At 42.6% G+C, this 21903-nt stretch overlaps 2 protein-coding genes across 2 annotated transcripts in view; both read right to left on the bottom strand.

Annotated features, from left to right (window-relative positions):
- IGFN1 (immunoglobulin like and fibronectin type III domain containing 1) overlaps positions 1–21903 on the bottom strand; it is a 743161-nt gene that overhangs the window by 102342 nt on the left and 618916 nt on the right. The window contains exons 10-12 of the mRNA XM_072137225.1: positions 15180–15221; positions 9384–9515; positions 8904–8993 (exon numbers count right to left, since the gene is read on the bottom strand). Of these exons, the coding sequence (XP_071993326.1) occupies positions 15182–15221 (40 nt within the window). The 3' untranslated portion in view covers positions 8904–8993; positions 9384–9515; positions 15180–15181. The remainder of the gene's footprint in view (positions 1–8903; positions 8994–9383; positions 9516–15179; positions 15222–21903) is intronic.
- The window catches only part of TNNI1 (troponin I1, slow skeletal type), a 143608-nt gene that overhangs the window by 102342 nt on the left and 19363 nt on the right, over positions 1–21903 (bottom strand). The window contains exons 2-4 of the mRNA XM_072137227.1: positions 15180–15221; positions 9384–9515; positions 8904–8993 (exon numbers count right to left, since the gene is read on the bottom strand). Of these exons, the coding sequence (XP_071993328.1) occupies positions 8904–8993; positions 9384–9509 (216 nt within the window). The 5' untranslated portion in view covers positions 9510–9515; positions 15180–15221. The remainder of the gene's footprint in view (positions 1–8903; positions 8994–9383; positions 9516–15179; positions 15222–21903) is intronic.

The raw sequence follows: 21903 nt of genomic DNA, 5'->3' as shown, positions 1-21903 counted from the left end.
TCAGAAAACTAGTGTAGAAGTAGTGAGAAGACACAGACAGACACACATAATATATTTATAGTTTCCCCGGAAATAAGACAGTGTCTACTATTAATTTTTTCTCCTAAAGAGTGATTAGGTCTTATTTTCAGGGAATGGCTATTTTTCCATGAACAAGAATTTATAAATATTGTTTAACAAAAGTCCACATTTTTTAATATCCACATTATTTAATGGCAGTAGTCCTGCCATCACAATCATCAGAATATAATTCGGAAATCCAACAAGAAAGTCTTGTTGCTCTCTTATTTGCAGGGGAAGCGTTATATTTCTAAACTTGAAAAAAAATTGCAATAGGTCTCGTTTTCAGGGGAGGGGGGGGGGGATGTTTCCATGTATATATATATATACATATATATAATGCGGTCCACTACTTAAAGACACCCGACTTCCATACGACCCCTAGTTAAAGACAAACCCCCTGGAGGCTGAACAGGAGGATACAAGACGTCAAGTTTCGCATACGCAGCATGTTTTACACTCCCAGTCCTCCATGTTACAGGATATGGCCAGACACCTAGAAGATCTCGATAACGGGGGCAGACGAAACAACATATGGGTGAGGGGCATCCCTGAAGTGGAGGGCAAAGAAGACGTCCGCTCCACTCTTCAAGCGCTATTTTCTACACTGCTGGGGGAGCCGGAGACACAGGTTAAGCTTGATAGAGCTCACAGAGCGTTGAGGCCTAAATCGCTGGGGGCGAATCCGAGATGACATTATCTGCTGCGTCCACGATTTCGAACTGAAAGAACGCATCATGTCTTTGGCAAGGAGAAACAGAGACTTTACTTTTAATGGCGAGGAGGTGCAACTTTATCAAGACCTATCAGGGAGTACTCTTCAGAAGAGGAGGATCACGCGACCGCTGCTGAGTATACTACGTGAGCATAACATCTCCTATCGCTGGAACTTTCCTTTTGCCCTGTCAGCCACTAAGGACGGAGTTACAGCCACATTGTCCACGAGTGCGGACTTACAGGAATTCTGCAACGCCTGGGGCATCCCGACTCCAAAGATGGACAACTGGGACCTCCTTCCCCCACCGATGCTTCAGCGGCAAAATGGAAGCCAACTGCAGCAAAAAAGACCAGACCAGAGTGGACCAGAGCCTCCTCTCGGGACTCTTACGATTGAAGGAGAATGCCCATCCTGATGCATATCCTTTACAGTTATCTTTTTCTTTATGTTTGGCCAGGGGTTTATTTGGTTGTACATCCAGGGTACATCCTCTCTTTGGTAGTTAGCCAATTATGTGCACCAATGCACTGGGGTGCTTCTCCCAGTGTGATGTTCTAATGTGATTTTTGTTCATTCACTCCACGTTGCTTAGACTTGTGTCTGAAAGTGTTTATTGTCCTATAGAGGACTCCATTGCCACATTACCCTCAATAAGTGGGTCTTGCTCGGACCCTATCCCCTAGTTTTCAGGTGGTGGGAGATTCCGGGTCAGCCGACTGTACTCTCCGAATTCAGGGGTAGACCGGCTGGACAGATCCGCACTAGAGACAGGAAGTTTCTCCTTTCTCTGGTTATAGAATTGTAATTCTATTTTCTTCCCCCTTTTTTTTAAGGTTATTTCTACCTTACTTGTTCTCCTTTCCCCTTCTTTTCTTGTTGTGTGTTTGTCTTGTCTTGTGTCAATTGTGTCTTTGTCACATCCTATTGTATCCCCACTGGTCTAGGGCGAAATATAAGGCAGGGTGCCCTCCTCTTCATCCAGAAGAAGCGCTGTGAAGCCTGCAAACAGCCCCTTCCAACCAGAGTCAGTTCCTAGGTAAAGCCCATGCAGGTGTGTATTGTGCACCCCACCCATACACATCTACTAGGTAGCACATCATGGTCCAGTTCCTGACACTGAATGTAAAGGGGCTCAACTCAGCTCGTAAGTGTCGCCTTGCACTTAATGAGCTGAAAAGAAGTAGAGCTGATGTGGTTTTTTTTACAGGAGACAAAATATGATGCCATAGGGAACTTTAACTTTGCAAGGCACCTATACCCTGTCTCCTATATGGCCTCCACAGACAATAAGAAAGCGGGAGTAGCGATCTTATTTTCAACTTCCTGCCCCATTGTACCAGAATCGGTGACTTCAGACCCCAATGGCTGATATATTATTATTCAGGGTAAAATGTTTGGATCGCCAATTCTCTTATGCAATTTATATGTCCCTTATAGGTCTCAGGTCCGCTTTGTCACCAAAATTTTGAATAAATTGTCTAGACTCCCACCAGCACCATTCAGCGCCATTCAGTCATAGGGGGTGACTTCAATGTAATCTTTTCGGAAACCATGGACCAACTAGCAATTAACTCCGCTCCTTCAACGAGGTCCCAGAGCACTATCTCAATGGCTTTTCGAAGGGTTATCCGACGATTTGCCTTGTATGACTTGTGGAGGGTGGGCAACACTGGAGACCGCTCCTTTACCTTCTACTCTGACCCGCATGGCACATACACCTGTATCGATTATTGGTTCGGAGATATACAAGTCTTACGATTGATGCAATCTGCAGAGGTGGGGGACATTTCGTGGTCGGACCATGCACCAGTCTCCCTGACACTAAGAGAGGACTTTTCCACAGTAAAGGCCTGCCACTGGCGCCTGAATGAATCCCTCCTTAAAAAACCCCAAATCAAATCAAAGAGGAGCTTACTGCAGTCCTGAAGGAATATTTCCAATTTAATGAGGACTCCATACCTTCCATTCCTATAATGCGGGAAGCCCAAAAAGCAGTTTTTAGGGGTCACTGTATAGGTGCCAGACTTAAAAAGAATAGATTACACTTGGAAAGGGAGTTGCGAAAGGAGATAGGTAAACAGGAGGCGGCACTGTTAGCTAAACCCACTAGGAGTCGCCTTCGGCAACTGACGGAGATGAGGGAGCAGCTTCGGGAAATTCAAACCCAAACGGTAGAGAAGTTACTAGTGTTTACCAGACAAAGATATTATGAGCAAGCAAATAAGCCCCATTCCCTTTTAGCAAAGCAACTGAGGGAAAAAAGGGACCACCAAGTTCCTCATGTTATACGGGACTCTAAGGGGGGCCTACTCCATGACCCAAGAGCAATAGCATCCCGCTTTCATGACTTTTACTCTAAACTATACTCCCTGCCAGACACCTTACCCCGAGAGGAGGACCTTAGAAAGACGGTTCTGGTAAACTTTCTAGAATCGTGCTCCTTCCCCGGGCTACCCCAGGGGGCTGCGGAAGCTCTCAATTCAGAATTAACACCATATGAGATTGCAGAGGTGATAAAGGGGATGCCTAATGGGAAGTCCCTGGGCCTGGATGGACTCACATACTTGTACTATCAAGTCTTCTCCGCAGTGTTGTTGCCCCGCATGCCAAAGGTGTTCAATGCTTTCCTTAAAGGTGAACCCATATCTACGACCCTTACTCACTCATATATCACCCTTATCCCCAAGTCTGGGAAAGATGCAACTGATTGTGCCAGCTATAGGCCAATAGCGCTCTTAAATACAGACCTGAAAATATTTACGAAACTACTGGCCAATTGTCTGCTTCAATGGCTCCCCCAATTAATTCATAAGGATCAGGTTGGGTTCGTTTCCTGTCGGCAGGGTGGCGACAACACTAGGAGAACAATTGATCTTATCGACCTGGTCAACAAACAGGGTGACCAGGCTCTTGTTTTAAGCCTAGACGCCGAAAAGGTGTTTGACCGCCTCAGTTGGCCTCTTACGTTTCAGGTGCTGGAACAAATTGGTATAAAGGGTCCCTTCCTCCAGGCTCTGAGAGGGCTATACTCAAACCCTACGGCTGAAATCAAGCTCCCACACGCATCTTCCCCACCTCTGCGGATACGAAATGGTACGCGCCAGGGTTGCCCACTTTCCCCTCTTTTGTTCATACTCTGCATAGAGCCCCTAGCCTCCATCATCCGGCAAGATCCCAATATCCATGGAAAATTAAACTGGTGCTGTTTGCGTATGATATCTTGCTCACCATAACCCAACCCCTTATCTCCTTGCCCAACTTACAAGCGCGGTTAGTGCAATATGGTCACCTCTCTGGCTACAAAGTCAATACTTCCAAGATGGAGGCCTTGCCGCTTAACCTCCCACAAACCCTAGTAGACAACCTTAAAACTACTTTCAAATATAATTGGAAAACAGATGCTATCAAATACCTGGGGATACTCCTGAACCCCTCTTACAACTCCCTCTATGGGCAGAATTTTCCCGGCCTCTTTCGTGAAATAAGGGCCCTGCTTGAGAAATGGAACAGTCTTCCCTTGTCTCTCTTTGGCAGAATAGCAGCGGTTAAAATGACCATCCTGCCAAAGTTACTTTATCTCTCTGAAACGCTACGTGTCGGTCCCACTAAGCGCCCTATGGTTTCTACAGGCGTCAATCTTACACTTTATATGTGCTAAAAGGAGACACAGGATTTCCAGATCTGTCTTGTTATCCCATAAATCTAAGAGAGGTTTGTCGGTACCAGATATAATTAAGTATTACTGGGCAACCCATTTGAGACGCATTCTGGCCTGGTCCACCTTGTGGGCATTCTCCAAGTGGATGGAGATTGAGAAATTATGGTTATCCCCATTCCACCCTAACTCCTAACTTTGGTCCAAAAAGCCACCTCCGACATCTAGCATTTTACTAGGCCCCATTGCCTTTACATTAAAACTCTGGAAAGCTTGCATAAGCAGATTTCCCTTGGTATCACAGTGTTCTCCAATGCAGTCCTTTTTGCACACTCCTTCCTTGCAGCACGCGGGAACTGGATAGGATTTCAAGCCCTAGCATGAGAAGGGATTATTTAGGTTTGCAGATATTGTAGACTACCGGGATAGGAAGATTATGTCCTTTGACACCCTGCGGGACAAGTTTCATCTCCCACCCTCCGCCAACCTCTACTACATGAGTATCAGGCACTTGTTGCAATCCCTGGAGAGCACTGAGACGGTTTCAGTACCCACGGTATTTGAACACATTTGCAAAAATGCCACTCACACTGCTGGCCTTATATCAGATATTTACATGGTATTATTGCATCCAGATCAGGAAAAACCTACCATGCATCCATATATGGCCAAATGGGAGGGCATAGTGGGAGAACCAATAACGCAAGAGACATGGCAGCTGATTTGGCGGAGGGCTGCAGAGACTTCCCGGTGCGCCAGATACAAAGAAAATCAGTACAAATTGATGTTACAGTGGTACCATACACCTTCTTTACTTCACAAACTGTTTCCGGATTCACCTGACATTTGCTGGCGTTGTGGCCTTGCTGGAGGGACCCTTCAGCATATCTTCTGGTGCTGCCCATATTTTCAGCCCTTCTGGCGAGAGGTGAGGACCCATATCCAAGCAGTCACAGCGGTGGATGTCCCACTTTCCCCCTTATTTTATCTGCTGAACGTCTCCCCCCAGCCCCTGGCCAAGGCAACCACTAGGATGTGTTTACATATACTTACTGCAGCAAGGTGTCTGATATCCCAATTCTGGAAAAGGCAAGCCCCCCCTCCCGCTTAGACCTTCTCTCTAGGATAAGGGAAATCCGCACGATGGGTTCCCTGACCACCTCCTTGAATGACCGAATTTTAGCGTTTGATAAAACATGGGACCAATGGGACCGCTTCTGGGCGGAGGAGTTAGGGCGAGAGGAAGAGTGGCATGGACATCCACCTTTTTGTTTCTTCCTAAATGTTGTTTGTCGTCATTGTGAGTATGAATGCTACCCCTGTGTTTCTACCCTTGGTTTTCTTTTTATTTTATCTGGGTCTTTAGTAGGAAGACGTAAAGCCTAGAGTTGTACGCATAACAACAGGCATCGGTAGTGAGACCAACAAAACTGTTCGCCTTTTTGGATATGCACCTACTATATACATAGGTTTCCGTTACTGTCCATATCTTATATCACATGGAAATGCGCCTGATAATTGCTGTAATACCATTGCGATGGCTGGGTTGGAGACTCCCCGCCAGAGTAATGGATTGATGCGGATATTGTTGTCGGACCCGGTAAAACCTGTATCTTTGTTTAAATACTGGAAAATTTCAATGCTTATTATATGTTGACATTTATTGTTATGTTGTTTGGAAAAACTACAATAAAAATACAATTATATAAAAAAAAAAACAAGTGAAAAAAGTTATACATATGTAGTATCGCCACGTCCCTTATTATACCTGCATGATGAATGCGGTAAAAATAACAAAAAACCCTCCAAAAATTATTATTTTTACTTATATTGTCCCACATAAAATGCAATAAAAAGTAATCAAAAAACCATATCAATACACAATACTGTTTTAAAGCACGACATGTCCCACAAAAAACAAGCTCTCAATCATCTATATAGACCAGAAATTAAAAAAAAAAAAAAGTTATGCTACTTGGAAAATAGTAATGCAAAAATTATAGATCTTTTCTCCTAATGAGGTTTTGTTGTACAAAATTAGTAAAATGTGAGCAAATATAAAGAAATTAGGCATTGCAGTAATTGTACTCGTTAAATAAATCCAACATAAGACTTGGGTATATGGTGAACACAAAAAAACAAAACAAAAAGCAATTACAGGGTTGATGTTTTTGCTACACCCCCTCCACAATTTTTTTTTAATAAATTTTCATCAGTAGGGCATAGCCACCCCAAAATAGTACCACTGAAAAATGCATGTTATCCTGCAAATAAAGCCTCGCGTGGTAACATTAAGGCAAAACAAATGTTTTACAGCGCAAAAAAGTGTTCTATGAACCAACTAAAAAACACTAAATTCTATGGCTAATGGATGGTCCTCCTTCCCTTCTGCGTTTGCTGTTTGCCCCTACAAGAAACGGCCACATGTGGGGTGTCTCCGTACTTGGGAGAAATTGCATAACAAATTTTAAGATGGATTTTCGCTTTATCTTTTGTGAACATCTACATTTTTGGGTTATTAGGCATCTAACTTAGGTGGTGAAACTATCTGTCTGAATTTTTAATTTTGAAAATGGCAAAAAAAAATTCTAAAAAATAATTTTTTTTTTTTTTAAATAAATTAACACAAAACTCATCAGCCAAAATTTACCATTAGAATGCAGTACAAGTGATGAAAAAACAAACCTTAAAATCGCTTTGATAAGTGTTTAAAAGTTATAACTATATAAAGCGACGCAAGTCAAAATACATAAAATGGGGCTGAGCCTTATCATTTTAACTCAATACATCCTGAAGGGGTTAAATAATGGGCAGAAGCAGTATTTTTTAATATAGAGGGCAAGGCCATGCACTTGCCCTGCACCACTACTTTGTGCGCATCCCGAAGAGCCGTTTTCAAAGAGATAGAAAGAATATCTCTTGTGAAACCAGTAAACAAAGCAGTCCGTAGTTGTTCACGGAGTGCAGGGTCTTTAATCCGGGATTCATTTAGTCTTGGTCAGCAATATGAAGCAGAAGGGGGCTACGGAGACGGGTGCTTTGTTCGACGAGGACAGTGTACCAATATTGCCGAGTTCAAGAGACACAGCACAATTATGTCAATATGGGTATGACAGCTATGTGGGTGGGAAAATAAAGGAAAAGAATGGTCGCCTAGGTGGTCCATTCTCCAATAGTCATACAGAGAGTGCATTCTAATACGCTTACGAAATCCATTGTCATATGTGCTTGAGTATTAGAAACAGGGCTATTAAACAAGGAAGGTTTCATCATTGTTAATAAATTCACCCTTTTTAGTATCCATCGTATATGTTGATACTTCATCTATAGCAGGAGTGCACAACCTTTTTCGGTCCAGGGGCCGCATTGTCATACCTCTACCCTTCAGGGGGACGCACTATTAACCAAAAGCATAGATGCTCAAAAAAACCATAGTACAGAGCAAATGCCCCACACAAACCACTATTGCATAGACCCCAGAGCAGACTACAATACAGTGCACAAACATGACAATATTAATGATGATGGAAATTGTTTGAACCCATGCAGCAGGGCTCAGTACTGCGCCCAACCTGCAGCCAGACAGTTATTCTTACTTATTATCCACACAGGGCTGATTCTTAACTTTTTGGTGCCTGAGGTAACAAGAATCTAACTGCAAGAATTCTGCCCCCTATGTACAAGAATCTAACTATAAGACTGCCCCCTTTCCCCAGTTCCAGTTTCCCCCTCCACACTGTGGGCAGCCCTGTTCCCCAGGCTGCTGTGTAGAGATGCCAGAAGATCATGTGATGATGACATCACACATTACATCATCACAGGTCCTCTGTGATTTGTAAGGTCCTACAGTGTTTACTGCACATTTTATTTCATTTTTGCAGTGCATTGCAGCTTCCAGTGCCGCAGCAGGGCGGGGTCTGCAACCTGATGCTCTGCGGACCGCGGGTTGTGCTCCCCTGATCTATGGTAATAGCGCCCCACTAGTGCCCTATTTTTTGCACAGGCTTTTGAAATATGTCGCCTGCGCCAATCTGTGGATCCATGTACCATATTTTCATTGAGAGTTACCCATGAAAGGGCTTCACTGTGATCACTGTGACATGTATAACTGCATTGCCACAATCACAGCAAGGCTCTGGCAGTGATGTCTTTTAAGCTTGTGTGATCAGTGTGGAGAGATTTGCAAATGCTGAGTAAATTCTCCAATGTACATATATTCATTTTGCATTTAGGTAGATTGGATCATATGCACTGGCTAAATGTAATACACTATGGATAAATGTAATACTGAAATTTTTGCCAGGAATTTGAATGTGAATTCCTCATTCAGTTCTTACATTGGTGTGTACAATAATTTAGCTTTGGTACAATAGAGTAACACATTACAATTGATGCATTTCATATGTCAAGCTGTGCCAGTGTATTTTTTTAACATCTACTGGCTTGTAAGTAAAATGGAATATGAATTACCTCTCTTGTATTATGAAGAACTTTTGCTTCTATGTCATATCTTTCCTCATCAACTATTCCAACCTTTTCATGGAGTTCCCTACACAACTCCTGTTAATAAAAAAAGTAAAATATTGGTAACGTCACGGCTCTCGGCACCTGAAGGAGGAATAATTAAACATTGGAAGCCACCGCCAGCCCGAAGATGGCGCAGGGTAGCATCGGAGGGCTCATTTAAATATGTAAGAAAATAGTTTTTTTAGCTAAACTAACGATTGCCGTGCCTAACAAAACTATGTGCCGGGATCAGCATTAAGTAGCCTACCGGGTGGTCTGCTTGCATGATTTCATCATGCGGGCAGTGGTAGGTTTCCTTTAAATAAGAATGCAGGGTTGAAGATCTGTCAAATTACCCATCTTAGCAGTATGGCAATACTTTACATAGTGGGAAAACCAATTATATAATCAACATTACATAAGAAGATACAATTTAAGAAACACCTGTAATACTGCCATTCCCAAACTATGTGTATTGCAGTGGGGTACTCTCTCGTTCAGGTATCTTTGTTTTTCCTCCTGTGTATTCACATGCTCTTGATCCCATGCCTCCTTTGCTTTAGCCAGCATTAAACTCTATTAAATAGAAACACAAAATATACAGTTTTTATGTAATTTATAGCAAAATTCACTTTTAAATCAGTTGTAGCCAAATGTTATAAAATATGAAAAACATTTTCATATGAAAAAGTCTGGTTGAGCACAAGTGTAAGCACTAATTCTATAATAAGCCCTGTAGGGGGCTCAATTCAATTGGCTATATTTTGAGAACTGTGACAATATAGAAATGTAGATACCCACTGTTAAAATTACAGATGGAAGTGCAATTTTCATGTAAAGGGTAAAAAAATCACATACAAGTACATTGTATCTGTTGTATTATGCACTACCGAGTTCCAAAATGTCTTTGTTCCAAAATTGTGTTTTCTTTGTTAAGAAGCTTTACACTAGAATATTACCAATGTGAATTGTGAAGCAAGGCTGGATTACATGCGGGGCTCCAGGGGTGCGCGTCCCAAGGTCCCCACCATCTTGCTCCCAGCGGTGCCCCCACAAGATGACAATGTCTAACAGTCAGACATTTGTATGTTTCAGTTGAGTCCCACATGGTGCGCCGATGGCGCATAGGGTGGGTAGTTGTTGCAAATAGCGCCCCCTCCTTGTCAGAAACTGTCTGATGAGCCTGCACAACTCACTCAGAAGTTACTGCCGGGTACACTTAATAATTGCAGCTGGAACCACTGCCTGGGAGGGAAATAGTTAACATATCAATAGTCTGTGACCATTGATATGCGTTTTTGTAAAGCCAGCTGGAAGACGTTTGGAGAGTGCTGCCACTGATGTGAATCCTTTATTGGTCCATGATAAAACAACTACATGTTTGCATATATGAAAAGATTGAGATTGAGACTCTTTGGTCATTATAGATACAAATCTACACATTTAAAATACATATAAGAGAAAACATCAATAGATTAAAAGCATATAGTTTCTAACGTTAAGACCTTTTGGTGAGGATCAAAAATCCCTCACGATTTAGTAATAATAATAATCTTTATTTATATAGCGCCATCAAATTCCGTAGCGCTTTACAAATCATAGGGGATATATACAAATATAATATTACATTACACAGAAAAAACAGTCATATGGAACAATAGCAGTGAGTGCCCTGCTCACAAGAGCTTACAGACTATGAGGATGCGGGTGTTGACACAAGAGCTTGTATAATGGTTCAGCCATTCTTTATAAGGGAACAATCTAAAATAATTTAATAAATAAGTTACTAATTAAAAATTCTGCTGCTTGAACCAGCCATCAGCCGCCATCTTATTTACAGGGTCCACGGTGAAAAAGACTGCAGAGAAGCCTGGAGCCTGCTGTTTGCCGGATAACAGATGGGAGATAGGACATAATATGGATTAGTAAAGGGAGAGTTGACGTTTCATGCAGTTAGTATGATAGGCTTGCCTAAAGAGATGGGTTTTAAGAGCATGTTTGAAGCTTTGGAGGGTGGGTATTAGTCAAAGAATCCGGGGAAGGGCATTCCAGAGAATTGGAGCATCTTGGGAGAAGTCCTGGAGACGTGCATGAGAGGTTTGAAGAGGTAGAGATTAATCTAATATCACTAGCAGATCGAAGAGCATGGGAAGGGCGATAGGGAGGTGCAACATTATTCAGAGCTTTGTGGATGAGGGTTATTTTAAAGTGAATACATAAGGAGACAGGCAGCTAGTGCAGTGATTGGCACAAACTGGAGGCATACGTGTAGTGTTTGGTCTGATAGACAAGTCTGGCTGCTGCATTAAGAATCGATCGTAGAGGAGAGAGTTTAGTGAGTGGAAGACCGATTAGTAGGGAGTTACAGTAGTCTAGTTGAGAGTGAATAAGTGCAACAATTAGCATTTTAGAATTTTCAATTGTCAGAAATGGTCGGATTCTGGAGATGTTTCTGAGATGCAAGCGGCAAGAGTGAGCAAGAGCTTGAATATATGGTGAAAAGGGGAGGTCATAGTCCAGCACAACCCTAAGACAGCCTGCCTGCTGCCTCGGTGCTATAGTGATCCCACATACCGAGATGGAGAGGTCAGGGTTAGGTGGTTAGTAGATGGTGGAAAGACAAGAAGTTCAGTCTTAGAAAGATTAAGTTTCAAGAAGAGAGAGGACATGCTGTTAGAGAAAGCAGAGAGACAGACTAGTGTTCTGGATTAAGGCAAGGGTGATGTTACATGCAGTAGTATACAGCTGGGTGTCATCAGCATGGAGATGATACTGGAAACCAAATATGCTGATGGTTTGTCCAATGGGGGCAGTATAGAGGGAGAAGAGAAGAGGACCTATGACTGAGCCCTGAGGAACCCCGACACAGAGGAAGAGAAAGATCCAGAAAAGTAGACTGTAATGGCAGGACACAAACAAGGACAGTGAGCCCTGACACTGAGACCCCTAATCTGTTCCTACCTACTTATTGGGTCCCCCCTAAATGGAGGCCAATAACTGGGCGACGTTCCCTCCCTGGTTAAGGTGCGAACATGTAACAATACAGACAAACAAACACAATAAGGCGAGGTATACAATCCGAGTCGACAACAGCGGGGAATATAAATAACCAAATCACAATCCAAATAGACAAGTCAATAAACAGGCAAGAAATCAGAAATACAAGAAAGCTAGAGAACACAGCAAGATAGCAGTTTGACCAGCAGGGTGTCAAAGCAACACTGGACACTTATAAGGAAACTCAGCCCTGCCAAAGGTGGAATGAGCAAGCAATTACAGATCCACAGTGTTAACTCTTGCAAGACATGCAAGACAGAATAAGTGAGGGGAGTGGCAGACATCAGGTCAGACAGCCATAGAACCTAGTTCAGACTGCAGGATAATGAAAAACTCAGTGTCTCCTAATCCTACCAGCATGTTTAGAGGAGACAGCAGGCGCAGACGTGACAGAGACACTGAAAGTGCGGTCAGAGAGATAGGAAGAAAACCAAGAGAGTGCAGTGTCCTTTAGGCCAATTTTCCTGAGGTCTGCTACGCTACTATTTAGTTTAACTCTTTCTAGACCACTTAAAGAGAAACTGGGTAAATCCCTATTGTGTTCTATAAAACATTTTGCTGCATTGGATGGATTTTTATGTTATTATTATGGATTTGTAACTCCATTTATTTGTTCTCGGATGCGTTCTTTTAGCATCCAACTTGTACATCCTACATAATCCCGATTACAAATCATGCATGTAATACAATAAACTACATTTCTAATATTACAATTAATAAAGTCTCATATGACTAATTGTAAACTATGTCAATTAGAGTATGTTTACTATTCTGAGCAAAATGAGCACTTGCTTATTGAGAAAGTAGGTTGAAGCAGCACTCCAATATGTAGTGAAGAAGAAAAAAGTTTATTCCACCATTGATGCGACGTTTCGCCTTATCATTAAAGGCATCCTCAAGCAACTATGCTTGAGGATGCCTTTAATGATAAGGCGAAACGTCGCATCAATGGTGAAATAAACTTTTTTCTTCTTCACTACATATTGGAGTGCTGCTTCAACCTACTTTCTCAATTGTATCTAGCGAGTCACGTCAGACCCGCTCTGAAGACCTGCACCCGACCTCTGCACGGTGCCGTTCCAATCTGTTCCTTTTTTCCTGAGCACTTGCTTATGTTAGCTCTGCATTTAAAAGAACCCTGAGTGTTAAGCCAAGTGTGTTTTAGGATTGATTTTACCAACACAACCTAGAGACAAAACATTTCCTATGGCTGGTGCCCTATGGCTAAATGTGTTCTGATTATATTTTGAATGTATTTAAGTTCACTAAAAGTTGTGACAAATGTAGGATTGGAATTTATTGGGGGTAAAAAGTAATTCTGAACAAGACCGATCTGAGATGATTTTTTTTTAGCTTTATTTAAATTCCAACTGGGATAGCCCCATTTTCGCAATGGGTGTCTAATGCGATACATTTTGTTACTAATAACCTTTTTTATCCTTTCAGTTCTAAGCCATAAATACTTGACAAATTTCAAGAAATTTTGCAATCAGAGTTAATAAGATTTACATACACAAACAAAAATTAAAGAAGAGACGAATGAGGAAAGACACTAAAGAATGCTAAAAGAACACATCCAAGAACATATTAATAGAGTTACAAATCCAGAACATAAAAATCCATTGATGTTTTCTCTTATTTATATTTTAAAAGGTGAAGTTTTTGTTTTGTTTTTGTATATTGCGGTGGGTTACCGACACCTACACTAATCAGTGTTTACTGAGGTCATTTCCAGTGAATACGGTATATTTGCTCACGACATTGTTTTCTATACTATGATTAAAGACGGAAGGGTCTGAAAAGTGTTAGATAAGCTTCTAAATGTTTTTATGTATACAAGCATGTAGCCATTTCATCATGGACCAATAAAGGATTCAAGTCTATTTGTACAAACAAGTGAGACCCAACCTCATCTGTTTCCTAGTCCAAGTATGTGGGGAAAGAAAGGCGTCCCTGGAGGATGTAGAGGTGTCTCACCAGGATGCAGAGGGGTATCAGGTCTGCTGCCCAACACCTGTGGCCAGTCAGGAGACTAGGCTAGAGCAGAGGTCCACTTTCCGGACTCTGCTCATTCTACTAGCCCAGCCTGAAGCTGGCTGTGAGCAACCCTTTCTGTGGACGAGCTATTTCCTACCAGCTTTCCAGTCTTCTGAACCTGTTAATATTAGGCCAGTGCCTGCAGTTCCAATTCAATTAAAGAACCGCGAGTTGAAAAGCACAACGTGCCTCAGTCTGATCCCTATACATACCTCAGGGATTGCCTCAGGGAGAAACCTCTTTCATCAGCCTCTCCCTCCATTATTCTTGCACACACTCCACCTGCTGGAGACCTGCCAGACTGTGAGCCCATCCGCCGGTCCCAATACACAAATATTCTCAAGATACTTGTCAGTTAAAAAAAAGTAGAAGACTATGAAAAAAGTGCCCACTCTGTTACACTGGATGTCTGGTAAACAGTCATAATCCCATACTCTGTGGATCCTTGTACACTGAACCTATTTCAGGACTGAATGTGGCTGCTAACCTCATTGTTAGGCCCCTTCCACACTTGCGTTGCAGATCATGTCAGAGTTTGATCAGGGTGCGATCAGGGTTTGGTCAGTGAAAAACGCGCATTTTGCATCAGAGTGCAATCAGTTTTCAGTCAGAGTTTGTTCAGTGTCTCAGTTTTTCACGCGCGTTTTCAATGCAATTTCAATGCAATTTCAATGCATTTTTCACGCGCAGAAAATGAGCGTGAAATGGATTCAGGACTGAGCTCTATCTTTTCTATGGCAATCGATGCGTGAAAAACGCATTGCACTTGCATTGCACTTGCAAGTGTCTCAGAGTGCAATGCGTTTTTGATGCATCTCCATAGACTTGCATGGTGCGTTAAAAAAAATGTGCGTGTGTGCGTGAAAAAGAATGCAAGTCTGAAAAGACCCATTGGTTACAATGGGTCAGAGTGCAATGCAAGTTCTGCGCGTCAAAAGCACGCGCAGAGAACGCGCATGAAAAACGCAAGTGTGAAAGGGGCCTTATACGCAAGACCTGTATTTACCAGAAATATCCTATGGATATGTTATAATAGTCCCAAACTGCAATCTTTAACACTTAACTCTATACTAAAGCACAACTTACAAAAAAACTGTGAGACAAATAGAAAATAAACAAATTGTTAGAAAAATGTATTTAAATTACCTTTAACAGGAGCTTGCGTGAAGCTGAAATCTTTGATTTTCTCTGAAGCAAAAAATAAAAATATTTATTGGTGTGGTAGAAAGAGAAAAAACAGGACTGCCAGCAGCAAAACTAGCCAAATATGGCTGTAAGTCTTTCTTTGTTTTACATACTGTATATGCTTGAATACATGGACTTTGAACACCTTTTTGATGCTCTAAAGCAGTGATGGCAAACCTTTTAGAAACCTAGCGCCCAAACTACAACAAAGACCCGCTTTTATTTATCTCAAAGTGCCAACACAGGAATTTAATTTGTGATTTATACTCCCTTCTCTGTCACAATTTTCATTGATACCAGCACCTGAGGACACCAATAAAGCAGAAAATAGTCCCAGGTAGAGCTGTTACTTTAAAATACCTCTGTGCACAGCAAGTCCTGGGCTGTCTGGGACTGCAGGAAGATACCTGGAGTCATCTCTGGTGATGGACTGAGTGCCCACAGAAAGGGCTCCGAGTGCCACCTCTGGCACCAGTGCCATAGGTTAGCCATCACTGCTCTAAAGGAATTCCTGTTTTTTGTAACATTGCAAATCAAATTAATCTGAAAAAAAACAATTAAAACCCCATACCACTAAATATATAACCTGTTTTTCCAATCCATATAAAATTCAGAAAAATAAATTATCCACTTAATAATAAGAACTCAGAAAGTGATATAGAAAGACGCAATTTGGGTTTTTGGCTAAAGGATCTACTGGTAGCTATTGGAAGCTCCCTTCATCTCTCCTAGAAGAAGAGATGAGAATCATTTGAGGTCTCTTATCAGAGCCAGATACTGCTACAAAGGCCCAGCAAAAGTAAGTCATGGTAAAAGATGTTCACAAAGGGTAAGATTTTTCTGAGCTTAAGAAGGACTCTAAAGAATCTTGCCTCAGATAGAGGTATTTGGAAGGACATCTCCAGAGTGAAATATTTGCTTAAGTAAGTCAGAATGATAGACTTGCATCCTGGTTTTTGAGAGAAGTAACGCTTTCCCCAACCCTTTAAGTAACTGCATGATGTCAGTGTCAGAGCATTCTACTCATACCTCTTGGGCATGAGGTAATGAACAATTATAGCCCTCCCTTGACATTTTGACAGAAATGATCAGGGAGGTTCAAGGTTCCCAGGACCAGTTGAGTTTTAAGAGACCTTTAAGGAAGCCATTTGATTGAGGTATTCAATGAATGTCATTCTTGGACACTTTACCAAGGTCAATCACGAGGTCTACACAAAAAATCCTGACAAAAGGGTAAGAAATAACTGTATTGAGACCTGCTCTATGTGTACTAAAGGTTTTGGCAAAAGTGCTTATTAAATCGGTGAATAACCGGTCTCCTTTTAGCCCAGCATTGCTTTGTTTCAGGCTGCAGTACATTGACTGCTGTGCTCTGTCTTCTTGGATCAGCCAATAGAATTTGATCAGGTTCAAGTACCTCTGGTCGGCGATTTTGAGACATGGTCTCTAGGGGGGTTGTGAATTGGCATAAAACTCTCTTTTTTCTCTTTTGACGTTGGGTCTTGTGTTTTTTTAGGGTTGTTTTTGGTTATTATATGTGTTTGTAACAGACCACTCTCATTGCTCCTAAGGAATAAGGTCACTTGTTTTTAGCAGGGTTGATAGTGGTCCTTTGGTGGTGGAAACTTTGAAATACTAATTTTTTGGCGATTCCTTTCATCTTCTCAACCTGGATTCTCCTCAGACACAAGATCCCCATAGGATAGATTACTATGGTAAAGATGAAGATTTCTGGACCATACACTTTATGTGGGTTATCCTATTACAAAATTAGAGAGGGCTGAGAGCAAAATGTTATACATAATTTTTTTTTAAATTAGCCAACACCTTTAAGATACTGAATCTCAAACCACATGTAAAGTGAATGCAGTTCTTTAAGATGCCGTTTAAAATGCAATTGGTGCAGGGCCATATTATAGGGTGGGCACACGCCCCAGGGCCCCCACCATTTTGCCCTAAAAGAGGCCATCATCAAGCGTGGATGAATCGCACACAATGTAACCAGATCTGGTTCCTGCTCTCCATCTGGTTCAACAAACCGGGCAATAACCGGTAGACTTCTGTTTAAGGCAGAACAGGGACCAAAGACATGTCCTTCAAGTTCAACCAAGGAAGGGAAGAAATTGGATGAGGAAGGGATTTAGGGAAAACAATTCTTTATAAACATAACCATCAATGTTATTAAGATGTAAAAAGGCCTGAGGCAGGGTGTTACACAGATTGACAGTTCTCTTTATAAAAATGAGCCTCTGGTGATTAAACCTTGTTTTCTCCAATGCCCCCTTGTCTTTTGATCTGGAACAACTTTCTACTATACTTTTTGTATGGACTATTCATACATTTATAAAAATTAATCATGTCCCCCTCATAGTAGTCTCTTTTCCAGACTAAATAAGTCTAGTTATTTTAATCTTGCCTTATACCTAGAAATGGGCGAATCGATTCTAACGAAGTGGAATTCAGTCAGAATTTCAGGGAAAATTCAAATCGTCACAAATCTGAAGTTTATGGTGATTCGTGGGAACAAAGTATTTTTTTTCTCCTTTATTACCAAAATGGGAGCGAGCACAACGTGTTACATGGGGCAGATAACTCTGGGGAGGAGAAAGGAACACCCTCAATTACATGTGCAGACCTGTAAGCCAATCAGTGACCGGCAGGCTTATGTGGTGTCACACAGCCCTATAAAAACAGGCAGCCATTTTCAATCTCATCATTTCACACTGCATGCGCTATCTGTAGCGTCTAGCTGCTTGTACTGTACTGTGCTGTAGCGATTTTTGCTCCAAGAGTATACATTTTGGGGGATCTGTATACCTCAAATAGCAGTTTTTTGTTGCTGAAGTGAATAGGAAGAAATACGCGTCAAATCCACGTAGTTGCTGGAGTGATTTTTGCTCTAATCCTAATTCTGTGTAAAATCCACATACTTTCTGTAGTGATTTCTGGTCCAATCCCAAAGTGTCCATATTGGGGGATCTGTATACACCATATTGCAGCTCTTTTTTGTTGCTGAAGTTAATAGCAAGAAATCAGTGTACACTCACCGGCCACTTTATTAGGTACACCTGTCCAACTGCTTGTTAACACTTAATTTCTAATCAGCCAATCACATGGCGGCAACTCAGTGCATGTAGACATGGTCAAGACAATCTCCTTCAGTTCAAACCGAGCATCAGTATGGGGAAGAAAGGTGATTTGAGTGTCTTTGAACGTGGCATGGTTGTTGGTGCCAGAAGGGCTGGTCTGAGTATTTCAGAAACTGCTGATCTACTGGGATTTTCACGCACAACCATCTCTAGGGTTTACAGAGAATGGTCCTAAAAAAGAAAAAACATCCAGTGAGCGGCAGTTCTGTGGGCGGAAATGCCTTGTTGATGCCAGAGGTCAGAGGAGAATGGGCAGACTGGTTCGAGCTGATAGAAAGGCAACAGTGACTCAAATCGCCACCCGTTACAACCAAGGTAGGCAGAAGAGCATCTCTGAATGCACAGTAAGTCGAACTTTGAGGCAGATGGGCTACAGCAGCAGAAGACCACACCGGGTGCCACTCCTTTCAGCTAAGAACTAGCATGGTGTACCTAATAAAGTGGCCGGTGAGTGTAAAATCCACATAGTTGCTGAAGTGATTCTTGCTCCAAGTCCAGGGTGTCCATTTTGGGGGATCAGCAAACCCCAAATTTCAGTTTTTTGGCAAAGACATAATATTTTCAGGGAAATTATTATTATTATTATAAAAGTGTCTCCAATCTTCAAATTCAAACTTAAATTAAAAATTCAAACTTCAAAGTCATTTCAAACTTCAATTCTATCATTGTGCCACTCTGTGGCCTCCCATGTTGCTGCCAGCTAAAGAATTTATCATCCTGCCACTCTCTGACCTCATGATGCTGCTGCTGGTCTCACCTTTGCAGTTCTTCTTTGGCAAAGACATGATTTTTTCAGGAAAATTCTAATGAAGGATGCATGTGGTGTCTCTAATCTTCAAATTAAAATTGAAATTGTAATTTTCAACTTCAATTCCATTTCAAACTTCAAATTCATTTCAAACTTCGTCATTGTGCCACACTGTGGCCTACCATGTTGCTGCCACCTAAAGAATTTGTCATCGTGCCACTTTCTGACCTCATGCTGCTGCTACTGCCACCTCCAGAATTTGTCATCGTGCCACTCTCTGACCTCATGCTGCTGTTTCTGCCACCTCCAGAATTTGTCAATGTGCCACTCTCTGACCTCATGCTGCTGCTTCTGCCACCTCCAGAATTTGTCATCGTGCCACTCTCTGACCTCATGCTGCTGCCACCTTTGTAGTTCTTTTTCGGCAAAGACATAAGATTTTCAGGGAAATTGTAATGAATGTGGCGTTTCTAATCTTCAAATTCAAATTTAAATGGTGCTGCACCATAGTCCGGCACCATGATTCCAACACCATGTCCGTGCCCGGGGCAAGGCTTACACTCTAGACAAGTTACAGGCGGGTTGAGTGACTGTGCAGCACCCCGGTGACGCTCGTGGGCCTCAGCCTCCATGGCATGTCACCGGGGCGAGCAATCAGAGCATGCCACCAGAGGTGCAACTTTGCCCGCGTCACATTTCACCATACACCGGTCACACTTCCACACATGGAAGTCTCCGGTCTCAGCTCCACCCCCGCCCTCTGGCCCCATGGTCTCCACCCCAGGGTTCTCGATACCCCATTAAATTCGCTGTGTAAGTCCATCAATTCGACCAGTACCTTGCCAAAATCACGGAGGGCTCGTGGAGCCCTTTTCGGCAGCGGTTTAGCGAATAAGCCCCCTTCCCGGTTCTTTGCTACTTTCCCACCCCCAGGAGGTCCCTAGATCTTGCAGCCTGGAACCACTTCCACAAGGGCGCCTAGGGGAGGGTGTTTTTGCCGGTCCTGGACAAAATCACACACTTTGCCATTTTCTTCACTCGCAGTCACCTCCATACGATGGAGCAAGGCAGCGGGAGCTCCCTGGACCTTGCGGCCGGGAATCACTTCCATGAGGCCGGCCAGGGGAGGGTGATTTTGCCATTCACCACCACAAATGCTCCAAATGGCTCTCAGGGCATAGCTGGTCCTAGGAATCCAAGCCAAGCAACTGGGCCACTTCCAGGGCCATGTCCCATGAAAGTATTCCCTACTTCTAGGGGACATGAACCTAACCCGGACTTACCACCAAGTGTGGCCGGGGATCACTACAACGAGCCCGGCTGGAAGCTCCCGCTGACACTCTGTGTCAGGGAAATTGTAATCAATGATGCATGTGGCATATCTAATCTTCAAATTTCAACTTCAAATTCATTTCAAACTTTAATTTCAAACTTCGTCATTGTGCAACACTGTGACCAACCATTTTGTTGCCAACTAAAGAATTTGTCATAGTGCCACTCTCTGACCTCATGCTGCTGCTGGCACTTCCACACTTTGTCACTGTGCCACTCTGTGGCCTACCATGTTGCTGCCACCTCCAGAATATCATTGTGCCACTATGTGGCCTACCATGTTGCTGCCACCTCCAGAATTCTTCATTGTGCCACTCTATGACCTCCTGCTGCTGCTTCTGCCACCTCCACGCTCTATCATTGTGCCACACTGTGGCCTACCATGAAAGCGAACACTGACGGATGAAAAGAAGGGCAAAATGATCAGTGACTTCAGTGAAAAATTACTACCGAAACCCTCTCCACTCTTTTGGGGGGTTTCTACATGTATCAGCGTTTAACAGAACAAGTTCTGTCGTCATCTATGGAATAATCTGATGTCAGTGTAAAAAGAGAGTACTCTTTGATGTTATAGTGGGATCTTGGCCCTTAGCTCAGTCCTTTCGAGCTGGCACAGATGTTACCTTGACAGGCTGCATTCACGCTTCACTTATTTGGTCAATTTGGCCTCTGCAAGTACCCATGGAATTGAAGAGTGAAGCGGTTCTAAGAGCGGCACGTCACACTGAAACACAGCACACACGTCACACTGAAACACAGCATTGTTTGAAGACCAAACCACGCTCCCTATGCATATTTGAGCATGGCACAATGTTCTAAAACACCCTACAGGCTCTCTGCACTCAGGAAATACCTGTTTTTAACGAGATTCGATTCGATTCAGGTCGAACCGAATTTCAACAAATTCGCCCATCTCTACTGAAACCCTCCTCATCACCACCCATATGTTTGTGGCTCTTCGGTGAAACCTCTCCAGCTCCAGGTCATCCTTTTTATGGATGGAGGCCTAACCAATGCCATTTTTGCTCTCCATAAAGTTATCTAGGCCTCTCTTAAACATGTACATAGAGTCCGCCATAACAACCTCCTACAGATAGTCTCACTGCTCTTACAATAAAGAACCTTTGTCTATGGCAATGGTAGAACCACCTCTCCTCTAGGTGTAGGGGATGCCCCCTTTTCCTGTTCACAGAACTAGTTATAAAGAGATGTTTGGAGAGATCCTTGTACCTCCCGTTAAAGTATTTGTACATTGTAATGAGGTCTCTTTTGTAAACTGAATAATCCCAAATTTAGTAATCTGTCATTGTATTCTAGTTCCCCCCATTCACCCACGTGTTGTGTTCAGGCTCTCAAGATTTCTCCGCTGTGGATGTCTATGTGGATGTCAACCATAGACAATAAAGGAGGGAGCGGCCCTGGCTTATTCAGGGTCCAGGGAATTGTAGGAGATTTC

Source organism: Engystomops pustulosus, chromosome 2 (genome assembly GCF_040894005.1).
Source record: "Engystomops pustulosus chromosome 2, aEngPut4.maternal, whole genome shotgun sequence".
Lineage (NCBI taxonomy): Eukaryota > Metazoa > Chordata > Amphibia > Anura > Leptodactylidae > Engystomops > Engystomops pustulosus.
This window is presented reverse-complemented; position numbering and strand designations above follow the sequence as displayed.